The 12,919-nt window shown below is 38.3% G+C and overlaps 1 protein-coding gene across 2 annotated transcripts; it reads right to left on the bottom strand.

The window, feature by feature from the left end:
• Positions 1 to 51: 51 nt before the first annotated feature.
• Positions 52 to 10,105, bottom strand: rundc3b (RUN domain containing 3b). 2 transcript variants are annotated; one of them, XM_054621889.1, is made up of 11 exons: positions 9,871 to 10,105; positions 5,791 to 5,915; positions 4,947 to 5,080; positions 4,416 to 4,501; positions 4,100 to 4,189; positions 3,553 to 3,633; positions 3,295 to 3,469; positions 2,662 to 2,819; positions 1,770 to 1,916; positions 875 to 996; positions 52 to 796 (listed from the first exon to the last, which is right to left on the bottom strand). In XM_054621889.1, exons 1-11 carry the CDS (start codon positions 9,963 to 9,965, stop codon positions 651 to 653), a joined length of 1,359 nt encoding a protein of 452 aa, XP_054477864.1. In that variant the 5' UTR covers positions 9,966 to 10,105; the 3' UTR covers positions 52 to 650. The 2 variants fall into 2 exon arrangements, with proteins under 2 accessions (XP_054477864.1, XP_054477865.1); XM_054621890.1 differs by having other exon boundaries at positions 54 to 796; positions 5,800 to 5,915.
• Positions 10,106 to 12,919: the final 2,814 nt, after the last annotated feature.

Raw genomic sequence — 12,919 nt, 5'->3', positions numbered from 1 at the left:
GTGATCAAATAAAAAACAGAAATCATTTACACCTTACACAAAATGTGACACAGCATTATGTATGAAAAATTGATGACATAATGTGACAAAAGTGGAAGTACATTCATCATAAATCAAAGAGATTACTAGATTTAAAAAACAATTATATAAATGCAGTGGCAGCAGTAACGGCACAGAAAATAATAAAAGGACCTTACAGCTGCAGGAAATGACTCATAGTAACGATTTTGGTCAGAACTCTGATCTGATCTACAGTCAGTATTTTCAGCATGCTAAGACCTCCTGGGAAACCTTTCAATCCTTAGATCAGCTGTATATTATTTTAATTTATTTCCTAAAATGGAAAAAATTATGAAAACACCAACAAATCAAATAATTTAAACACATATTGATTAAGTAACAGCAGGAGTTCCTCTACAAAGAGTCAGAGGTTGGAGTAAACTGACATTATTCATTCTGATGCAGCTGCTCTTGAGTTTTAACACAACATTCTACACCAGATTCTCAACTTGCAAACCTGACGTCCATCTGTTAAAGCTCTGGGCTCAACATTAAGAACATAAATGTCTACAAAACAATATCACCTACATTTACAAAGTTCCTGGATTGTCTTTCCCTGGTGGAGATCTGTTTATTTAGCTCTCCGTTCATTACGACGGGGTGAAGCCTGGACTGCTGATCTCTGTTGCAGGACTGGCCAAACACTCGCTGGACTTCAGGCTGGCCAGAGACTTGTAGCTGGCGACTGAGGTCAGGGAGCCACACAGACCTCTTAGAGACGGAGTTTCCTCTTTACCTGAGTGACAGGATACACATGATCAGTGCTCACATCACCCTCCTGGACAACGGAGCTCACTTGCAGGAGGAGACGTACCTTGGTGAGGCCAGTGTGTGCCGGTCGGCCTGGCCTCCAGACTCAGTGTGTGTGACGGTTCAAGAGACGTCTGGGAGAGACTCATGTCTGCAGACAGCTGCTCCAGACTCTGGAAACTCTTCCTGCAAATAGAGGACAGGATAAACAACTAGTCAATCAACAACAAAAAAGCTTTTGTAGTTCCAGATTCACAAAATTGATTATTTGCTGGTTTTCTTAGTTCCTTATCAATGCAAATATAATAACTTTTGGGTTAAAAAAGTGTCAGACAAAAACAATTTGTTCTTGGGTCTAAGAAATTGTAAGGTGGACAAAAGGTAATCTAAAATTAAAGGGATTAAATCAGTTCAAATCAACACATTAAGAACATGACAAGTGGTTTTGATGAAAAGGTACTTGAGCTCATCTGACAGGGCTGTGGGTGAAATTGTAAGGTGCATTTTACACTATACAATTATTAGAATGTCAAAAAAAAAAAGACTTCCTAAACTAACCAATAACAAAACAGATAATATACAAAGACAAACATAAAATAAATAGAGCACATCATCAGCTTGGAATCTGTAAAGGTGTATATAATTACTACCCCAGCTGTGAGGAGCCAGCGGCTCCTAGATACTGGACACCTGAATTTCTATCGATATCTGAGTATTTATCTCTCTATCTATCCATCTATCTATTCCCTAACTGACGTGAATTACAAAGATGAGACACCGGAAATTGCCAGTTTGTTGATATAGATAAATGACAAATGAGTAAGATCTGTATTCCATCTCTATACAATAACCAAAGTTGTTAGTGAACAGTTAAATCATTCATTATAAATCATTTAGATTTAGTGATAATGAAAGTAATAATTATTTGGAAACTGGAGGATGTAAACTCATCTACATACTCCTCCCACTGTCCTGTGCTCTTCCTGTACAGCAGCGTGTCCAAGGCAACTGCATTGGTATCCAAGGCGACGGGAGATGGCCACTGATTGGTCAGATGGGCTGTCAACTCTTGCCTGGACCGCAAATCATTGTTCTTCAGTACCGTCCTGAAGTCAACAGACATCCAGAGTTAGAGGCAATTTATTAAATTAATAAACACTTAAAATAAAAAAGGGAGGGAAGTCATTCAATGCAGTAATCTAAGCCACAAATAACATTAAAAGGCTAAATTTGGCAACTACTATGAAACTTTTTATTTTTGTCTACGTTTTCATTCTTCTCAAATAAATTAAGTAGACATAAATACTGAAGATTCTGCAAAAAAGCTAAAAAGAAAAACTACAAAAGCTAGGAAATACTGTCCCCATTCCAGATACACTTTTGGCCATAATGAGCTGACTCACATTGTCATTCTCAAAGTCTCTTTGTCTGTAGTCACTGACTCTCTCTCTGTCGATGCTGTGTGTCACTTTGCTTTTTGCTTTTTGCATTTGAAAGCATCCAATGACTTGAGACTGCAGTTTCATTTCCAGAGACCCTTCAACCAATCCCTTTGACAGACTTTTTAGCTTACAGTAAATTGGTGATCAAACAGAGAAAGCGTACTTTTACTGATTAGAACATATTTCGAGACACAAAACTGATGCAGCTTTTCCTCTTGGCCAAAAGCAGCGATTGATTCAGCAACACACAAATAACAATCCACCTGCAATCTCCAGGCTTCTTGCTGTGTCCTGAATGTCAAACTCACAGCTGGATCTGCTGCAGAGTCCTCTCCACCTCACCGTCAGTAACCTCACATGCACTGGCGCACACACACACACAAACACACACGCAAACACACACACTTACAGTTGGTCCTGTAATTCCAGTACAATGTACTCAAGCTGTTCTTTCTCCAGTGTGTGGGAGAGGTGTGTGTCTGCTAGGCTCTGCTGAAGAGCTTTGTTATGAGACACGACCTCTGACAGCTGGGCTTCTCGCAGACGGACCAGCTCTTCCAGGTAACCCTGAGACAAACACACACAAGCACATACACACTCTGTTCTCCATTTGTGTGTCTAATAACATTAAGGCACTGCTGCATGAATAAACATCGGAGTTCTTTGTTTTGGCTCAAAGAAAATGGAAAAAACGTAGAGGACAGCTCCATCCAAATTGGGAAGAAACCTTGCAGATGTTGTATAATCAAGAAACAGCATTAAGCTGAATGTGTGTTTGTTTAAAAAAAAACATGACTTCACAGAAAACATCTCCTCCTAGCATCACACAGTTTGAGCCTGTGATCACCATGCAGTCATCATAGAAAATGTCACAGTTGCATATATTAGCATCCAATTTGTTTATCCCCAAATAACTAATATTAAAACAAAACACACACACACACACACACACACACACACACACACACACACACACACACACACACACACACACACACACACACACACACACACACACACACACACACACACACACAACTACCTTCTGCTCCAACGCCATTCGGTACTTCTGCTCAAAGCGTTTGCACTTGCTGACCAAGTTGCTCTGCTCGGTGAAGATGGAGGCAGCGGTGGCCATCTTGTCGGGGGTGCTGCTCTCACTGCCGCTGCTCCCCAGCGTCCTCATCTCCTCCTCGTCGCTGCTGATGCTGTCTGCACTGCACAGGGAACCAGTGTGAGCCTCATACTTGTACATATTAGAGAGCACTGATGATGAACTGTGTGATTTGACCTCACATACTTCTGAGGAAACTTCAGGTAAGGCGTGTAGTCGATCACAGCGGAGCAGTTGCCATCCAGACTCTCTCCTTTCAGACAGAAGCTAAATGACAGGATTAAAAATTAAAGCACCGCCTCCTCTATTACTAGATTTACAGCTTTAAAGTACTAAGTCCATTTCTGCTGCACCTGTGAATATTTATATGTTCAATCAATACTTGTGCAAAGGTGTATTTTATAGTTGTAATTAACTTTGATCACTTTGTAGAGATGGGTTTAACTTTTTTTTAATGTTGTCAGCGACCGCTTCTCTATATTAATATGCACATCACATTAAAGAACATGAAACATGTTAAAGACAATAAAACATCATCACTTCCATATTCCTTTTAAGCTCTTTTTACATGAAAGCCTTATGGATCAGCCTTAACATTTTGAAAGGGCTTGTTACTTTACCGATGAAACCAAAAATGCTTTTCTTGCAGAGAAAGCTACACACGGACTGTGCAACCAGGAGAGAAAGCAAGACTGAATTGTTACAGTAAGAATTAGCTTAATGTAATTAGTACCTGAAGTCGATGGTGTTGAGTCCGATGAGTGTGTCTGCTAACAGCCCCGCCTCCTCTCCCAGCATGATCGCTCCATCCTCGTAAAACCTCCTACAGTCAACACACAATAAGGAGCACATTATTGATATTAATTCAACTCATCTAGATCTAGTCAAATGGTGTGTGATAATTGAATGCATAAGGTTAGGTGTTATAGGATTTAAATTATCCTGTCGCATGCTGATGTTTCTGAATACTACTTTGTATACTTGATTTGATACAAATTTCATTATTGGGTTGATGGAGAAACAGTGTGTTTATGAGCACACATCAAGACCTTGTGGTTTTGATGTCCTTCAGTGCAGATGAGATGTATTCTGATAATCTTTTCTCCATCAGGACCACTCTGATCCACGCCCGGCCCTGCAGAGAGAGAAAGAAGTAACATTAAGTTAGTGGAAGCTAATAGAGTTATTGACCTGTGTGTGTGTGTGTGCGTGTCTTGTTCTCACCTACAGCCTAATTGTAGAACAATATTAGCTACAATTGTTGTGCTCCTACCTGCAAGGCTGAGTCATGTTTTATGTGCACCAGTGTTCTTAACATTTTTTTTTTCTTTTTCTCAGGGGAAAATGCAAAGTAATCTTAAACAACAAACGCATGATTGTGCCGCATGTGTGTGTTGATGTCAGGACACTTTCATAGAAGATGTAGTGCTATCTATATAGTGAAACTGCTTATATCTTTCTAATTATGGCTAAATTACACATTTATTTAATCAAATGCTCTGAGATTTAGAGATCCATGTTGTTTTCTTCCTGGCTGCCTCGGGTAACTGAATCTGATTCCCAGAAAGTTTTATCCTCACTTTAGCTCTCGATGGTCGCACATTTTCCATACTCTCGATGCTTCGAATGCAATTATTTGGTACTTTGCTGCAGGCGGCTTTTAAGTAATCCCAGAAACTCCGAGGACTCTCATAGCCAAACCAAGTTGTCTGACCTGAGAGGGAAAAAACACAGAAACCGAGGTTTTTAGAAGCTTGAATTTCCATTTATAATGCTCTGAATTTTAAAAGATCCAAAAAGTAACTGCGTACTTGTTATTCAATTCGAAATGGAACACAGTTGAAGGGTTTTTTACCCAGAAATTACATTTAAGTGACATAAGATGTGCAAAAATTGAACTTAAATTAAGTTTAGTGGCTGTTTGGGGAGGTAAAAATGTAAAGAAAAGAGTTCAACACACTGGAAGTGGAGACCTCAAATAAGGATCTTTAGCAGGTCAGTATCTATACTATGGTTTAACGATAATAAGAATATACTGTGTCAGATACTGAGAATATTTTCACACCAACTACACTAATCTCAAGGAAGGGAAACTAGATGCCAATCACTATCTAAACTTTACATTTTAACCAATGAGTCACTGCAATTTCTGTATTAAAATTGTGCATATTTTGTCATACTCTCTTCAACCTGATGGGTCAAAGATATAAAGACATGCTACCACAAAGTTTGCTGCTCATTTCCTCCTAAGGACCATTATCAAAGATCAACCCCATCTTTTTCTCTTCCCATGTTTCCTGTCATTCTCCTGTTAACTATTAAAGTCAAAATGAGAGAAAATCGATGTTTCACTCTGCAGTATAAATATAACAAGTTTGTGTATCAGATAATTATCTTCATGTGGATGAGAAGAGTGTTGCTTACGTTTTTTACCTTTGAGTCGATGGCTGAGGATGTGCTCCAGGATGGAAACAAAGTTAACAAACTCTGGAGATGTGTCGTCTATCGTCTCAAAACAGGAGCGGTCCAGCAGAGTCTTCACTGAAAACCTGAGGACAGAAGAAGATGCACAACCTTTATTTGAGTCTGTAACTTAAAGCACAGACATTTACCAGAACAAAAGGTCAAACGACACAACTGGTTGAATTATGGGAAGAGTAGGAGCCAGCATTTCAGTTACACACACTAAATGACAGAATATCTTGGCCCCTGCTTTATGGAAGTGAGTATAAATGTGTGAGGGATGTATTGACATTTTTCTAAACTGAAATCTTAGTGTGTCTAGAATGGCAAAACAATTTATTTATTGCTTTCTGATGCCAGACTGAATGATGTCAAAGACGAAGACACACTCAGACTACTGGTAATGCACGTTTACCAAATGCACATAAGAACAAACAAACAAAAAGAAGAAGAATCTTAATTGCCATAAAAACAAGCAACGTAAAGTTTGGTTTTTTTACCATTACTTAATATTTCTGTCATTCATTACAAGGCACAGAAAATATTTACTCCTTGCCTCCATAGTTGAAATAAGGCTTTGATTAATAGCCTGTGATGAAACCAGTCATGATGTGCTGCCAAATGACATTCATGTGCACCGATGACTCTGTCTAATCTGGTTTCAACTGATTAGACAGGAAGACAGGAGAGTTAATGGACAATGCTGCAACGCGTGTGTGTGTGTGTGTGTGTGTGTGTGTGTGTGTGTGTGTGTGTGTGTGTGTGTGTGTGTGTGTGTGTGTGTGTGTGTGTGTGTGTGTGTGTGTGTGTGTTGTGCAAATATTGCCAAATTGTGTGTACCCCTTTACGTCAGCTGAATAATCTGACTTCATCTCTCCCTATCTCGTTGCTTAGCAGCAGGGTGACCACAGAGTGCATGCTTCCAGTGACAGAAGACGAAAACAGATAGATTTCATCTTGTTTCCATGAGTAAGGGCAGGTTTTAATCACATTTCATGTATATTTACTTTAAGACACTTTGAAAATCAACCCTGCTCCTCCCAGCAATTAAGACTGAGCTAATTTCCTCTCTGTGTAGAGCATATTGCACTTCTCCTTTTGGTTATTTTTCAACATTCACCCAGTACATATGTAGGCCCTGGGACTTCCACTCAATTTGAGACCCCTGAAATCCTGGAAAGTCGAGCACACAGTATAAGTGAGGAGGTGGTTGAAGTCAGGAGAAGCCTGTTGCCAGGCGACAGACCACAATCATCAATGTTCCCTTTCAAACCGTGGTGAATGATCAACTTTCAGCTATTTCCATTTAGGTTTATCTGGAAACTTGAATACAGTAAAACTGAGCAATCATTAAAAGGAGCATCTAGAAGTGAGGTTGCAACCAACTGAAACTCAAACTAATTGGCCAACGCCAAAATGTGATTGGCCCTTTCTAGCGTCAGTGTTTGGTTTGTCCATTCTGGGCTACTGTAGACACATGGTGGCCCCGTGAAGAGGTCCGTATGTAGATATAAAATGCTGATTGTGACGAAACCACAACGATTCTTACTTTCAGGTGATTGATTATACACTGAAGAAAACAAGCTTATTAATATTATTTTCCATTTCTGCCAATAGATCCCCCTGAATGCTTTAATATTATTAGTAACACAATACCTGTGCTTTGAGATCACGTCAAAACGTCTGCTGCTGTGAAAAAAGTAATTTGTGGAGGCAACTCGTTTTCCCATGAGAGACAAACAATTATATTTCATTAATTCAACTGGGTGCTTGGATAAATAACATCATACATGCCTTTATAAAGCACTCAGTCTATAAAAACATTACTCCAGTTCTGTACAGTGCATTCATCTGCACAACAGCTTTTTACCAATGAAGCAGTGTTTTGGGTGTTTTCCTCGAAGTAATTAAATGATGGAAGATGAACATCCCCTCTGTCCTCCATTAGAGCCCGGAGTTTGATGACTGCAAAGCTGCTCTGCGTTTATTTATGAATAATAAAATTACTTTTCTTTTCTGCATCTAGAGAACATGAGCTCTAAAAGACAACCTGCATCTTTTCAATGGCATGTGTGTTATTCTGTTGACGGCTACTGCAGCAGCTAGACTTTGTTTACCTCTCACACTCATTTCCAGCACCAATCTACACTTTTCTTAAAGCTTAAACCCCCCAACAAGCAGCAGCCTGCTAGCAGGAGAACCAGTGCACTCATGCTGTGCAGAAAAAGCACTGTTCAAGCCCACTTAACTTTAAATCACAGTGAAGATCCACCCGTTTCCAAAGATACCAAATACAGTGCCAGTCTCAAATAATGCACAATACGGCCACAATTTGTATAGAATATAAACACTCAAAGTTAAACAGCATGTATAGCTTAAATAAAAAGCTCAACAAGCCAATGCAAAATATAAATATATATATGTTAAAATGGCTACAAACTAAATATTGATTAGTTTGCTTGATTAATCATTTTGTCGATTAAATATCATAACATTTGTATAGAATTATGTTTGAATATGTTTTGTCAGTAAAAACCCCAAAAGGTATAAGGTTTTCTATCATATAGAGAAAGGCATCAAATCTTCACATTTGAGAAGTTGTTACCTGGGAATATTTGGCATTTTGGTTTAAGAAATGATTAAAATGATTAATCAATCTGTTTTTTAATCAATCTGTTTTTTTGTCTCAGTTTCAAAAACAATGATTTCAACATTAAAGCTGACTAGGAGGAAACAAAAGTAGATCATGTGCGTAATAACTTTCTTTTCCTCCCTCTTTTTTTGTTTAGTCTTTCTCAAACTCCAATAATATTTCATCTTTGGTTCATTCATTTTGCCAATCTGCCATCACTTTTCTCTCTCTTCTCCCTCCTCCGCTCCTACCAATCAGTGAGTTGATGGCTGGTGAGGAGGCGGAAAGGACCTGAGGAGTCAGCAAGGAGCACCTGCATCTCATTACTCTCCCTCTACATCTGTTTCAACTGACGTTAATGGAGGAAGGCATACGAGGCAGGCACCGTCACACCTGACATTGTACTGAAACCTGAAAAATATATTTGTTCTTCTGTTAACTGAGCAGCTGGAAAAGATGATGCATTATCAGTTTGGTTTCTGATATGTTTCACTTTCTGTGCCAAATTAAAAACTAAAATTAAAAACAAAACAAAAATCATGCCTCGGTATCTTCCTTTTTTCCCCTGACCTTTTCTGATCTTCTGTCTCAAATGCACCACAGGGACTGTCAGTCATTAACTGACATCTGCCAGCAGCTCTGAGAGGACCACAGATCAATACACAGGGTGCTTTTCACTTTGGCTGACAAAGAGAGGTGGAGAAACAGGCAGGAGGCTAGTTTTATGCACACCTCAGCATCTGCCAGCCATGTTCCATATTTATCAACCAGCTTATGATTCATGAATTCATAGAGGAATGAATTGAATGGATTTCAGGCAATAAAGTTAAAAATGGAACTAAATATCTATCTACTTGAATTATATTCCTGGGAGTGTCAAAGGGAGTCTAAACTGTCGTTATCCATCATTTAGGGAAATCTAAAAGGACACATATTATAATTGCAGGTACATGAATAAAACATTTTTTTTTTTTTTTTAATAATTAATCATTTAAAAAGCAGTTTAAAAATTTTCTTTGGTAGCTAATCCAACATTTATTGGGGTGGGGTTGTGATGGTGGAATTTGAACTCATGACCTGAGTATTTTCTACAATTATGATTACGAGGGTATTTAAAAGTGAAATGTGATTGTGATTTAACCGGGGTCAGTCAGCTGACATTTTAATTACATTTTATCTATAATAATTGAATGCATTTCATCCAGAATAGACACAGAATGAATTTCTTCTCTATGCATTTTAAGTAATATATTTAAATACAGATGGAGGCCGGGGTTGCAGTCCTGCTCGCCAAGCTAACCTCAACACAAACGCCTATGAAATTATTAATTATTATGAACAAATCCGCCGCCGGACGCTGTTTCATCCTCCTGTCATTAGAAGAAAGAACATTGTGAGGATGTTCCCACCTGCACACGGTGAGCAGGTTCCTCCTCTCCACCACGGCGCTCCTTCCTGCTCCACGCTTGCGGATGACATGCAGCCCCAAGCCAAGAGACGCCATCCCCGGGCCTCGTCCGGGCCGCTGCGGGCGGAGGTGGTGCGTAGTCCCCGCTCCGCTCGCTCTGCACCAGCGTCGGTTAGGGCCAGCGGGCTCCGTCTACACGGAGGAACACACGCTGCTCAGCGGAAGGAGGGGCTGGACACAAACCTAACCTGCAAAGTAATAGGACTTCCCGTTGGTACCTTCACAATAAACAGCTCATAAGGTAGACCAGAAGCCTCTGTTTCTGACTCATTGAAAATAAACTAAAATGAAAAAATAATGTTATATAATAAAGAGTAAGGAGGCAGGCAACTTAAAGACGTAAGACGTTATTTTAAGTTACATTATGCAAAAAATAGAGCTAAAATTCAAACTGGGACATGTACGGCAAATACTCTTTCTTTAAATATTGAATGTTCCCACCTGAGGACATTGATATATGTTTATGTATTACAAATAAAACTGCAGTTTACGGAATAAAGTAAAAATGAAAATATGTGGGGGAAAAAATAATTTAACATATCTTTTTTAAAGGTTGTATCATGCACCATATTTAGCTTCTTCCATATTTCATGCTGTTATTCCACTAAATACTGACTTTGAATTAAATATTCTAAGGTGGGCCTGATTTGACCTCCTTTTATTTTGAAGGTAAATCTATCCAACTTGCAACATAGGAAATTGTTACTGGCTGTAAAGGGTCCTGAAAGAAAAGCGATATTATGTTTTGCCTGTTAGTGTGAGGCTATGCAGTCCATGGTTTGATGACTTAAGATAAGTAGTTTTCATCCACACACAATAATGTTCTTGTCTGATCGAGTTGAAAAGATGATTCATCCAGAAAAATGAATGATATCTACTCGATCTAACATTTTGCTCGATGGACTCTCAGTTAACTATACTTTATTGAACTTGAAATATATAGATATGTTTTGCTACTGTATTAAAAGAAAACATTAGGCTGCAGATGTAACAAACCTATCACAGCATCATAAACTATTATAATTCACATCTTATTTTCCAGCTTTCATATCTTTTGAATGAGCTGTCAGTGAATACTATTGTGTCACCATATTACAGTCCTGTGTTTTGATTTCCAACATGTGATGTTTTTCCCATTTGGATCATTGATTGTGACATTTAATTTAAATTCAGTTCAGTCATCAGTTCAGTCAGGAGGACAGCGTCATCTAGAGGCCCCAAAGCAAACAGTAAATTCTGTCTTAGTTCCCTCCAGCATCAGTGTCAAACTCTTGGGGGTGGCATGTCATCAGGGTTGGGCAGGAACTGATTACATGTAATCAGGATTGCACCTTCAAGGATAACTTGATTACATTATAGATTGTCTATAAAGTATACATATATTCCAGTATGTTTTTTTTAAAGAGCTATTTGATTTGATCAATTCAGAGTGACAAATATGTTCTACTGGATATCAAAATAAGTGACTCCTCGCAGGATGCCATTTGAAAAGCTGAATCAGTCTGTTAGAGAAAGAGCTCCGCTGTCTGTTGGTGGTGGAGACTGGGGTTAAAAGTACAGACCTATCATCCAGAAAATGTCAAGTATTAAAAAGAAAAGTACTCTATTATGCACTATTATGCAGGAAGTTGGTCCCATTGACTGATACAATGTTATATATGTATTCACAGTTAAGGCATTTAGTCCAATGGTTTCCAACCTGTGGGTTGGGCCGCCTCCTAAGGGTCACAAGTTGTTGCCATTTTTTGTATTTTTGACTTTTGAGTAAAACATTGGCCCTCACAGAAATGTGAAAGATGACAAGGTGCTATAACTAGACAATGTCAGAAAAGTAACTAATTACTACGCTTGGAAAGTAAAATTTAGTTGCATAAAAAGTAAAAAATATTTCCCTATGAAATATAGTGAAGTAAATAGCAAAAATGTATATTTTAAAGTGAAGTATCCTGATAACTGTCCTTCAGTACAGATGTACAGTTCTTGAGTACATGTATGTAGTTTAGACAGAAGTTTATTTTTATAAAGACCGTAAGCATGTAACGAGCGAATATTGACATGTGTTGCTGTTCCACACAAATGTTAAATGTTCATAATGTCAGCCCACGAAGCCTTTGAAGCGCACTAAAAATTTGTACGTTTTGGTAACATATCATACAATCTGTTATATAACGAAACGTTACAAACACAACACAAAAAAGATACACAAAAAAAATAAAGGAGGAGTCTCAAGTCACAAACTGAAATATATATTGAAGGCCTATATTAGTATCTTTACAATGCTATTATATTGCAATACACTTTTCGGATTGACCTGATTTCTAGATTTGAAAACAACACAATGATGTTTATAAAACTCTTCACACTACAACTGACATGTTAAACATCTCTTTTTGAATATTCACTTGTGTGTCAAGCCAAACCAGATAGTCATGTGATCAATTTGCTGTGTGTGGTTTTAGTGTCAGACCTTTTTTAACCCCCGTGCAGCCAGAACGTGCTTCAAGAAACAGGAATCTAACAGACCACAGGAGTGACATTTTACACGTTGTCATGTCAAAGTTTTAAAAAGTCTTTGAAGGAAACACATGATGAAATGATAACATGGGGTGAAGTCCATCTTTATGGTACATTATCAACACTATCTCAGAGTTTAACAAGAGTATAAACCATGAGTATAATATGAGTGTTTAACTCAAAAGTTTAGATCTTTTATGTTCTACGAAATAATGATGCCTGTGTCTCCTGTGTGGTTGTGATTGTGGTGTCCATTGATCAATGGAGATCACGCTACCTTTAGACAACATTTTCACTAGTGTTATGCAGTAATACTATATACCTTGTTTAGCAAGACACGCTCTTCCAGAAAGAGTAATTGAAGATTTATTGTGAGATTTCTTTGTAATTTTTACTTCTGAAGTTTATTCAAGAGATCGATTAATTTAAAGTTAGAAAGTTTATCAGGTAGAGACGAGTGGTAAATGGTGAAAAGA

This window comes from Anoplopoma fimbria, chromosome 20 (genome assembly GCF_027596085.1).
Source record: "Anoplopoma fimbria isolate UVic2021 breed Golden Eagle Sablefish chromosome 20, Afim_UVic_2022, whole genome shotgun sequence".
NCBI classification, from domain to species: domain Eukaryota; kingdom Metazoa; phylum Chordata; class Actinopteri; order Perciformes; family Anoplopomatidae; genus Anoplopoma; species Anoplopoma fimbria.
This window is presented reverse-complemented; position numbering and strand designations above follow the sequence as displayed.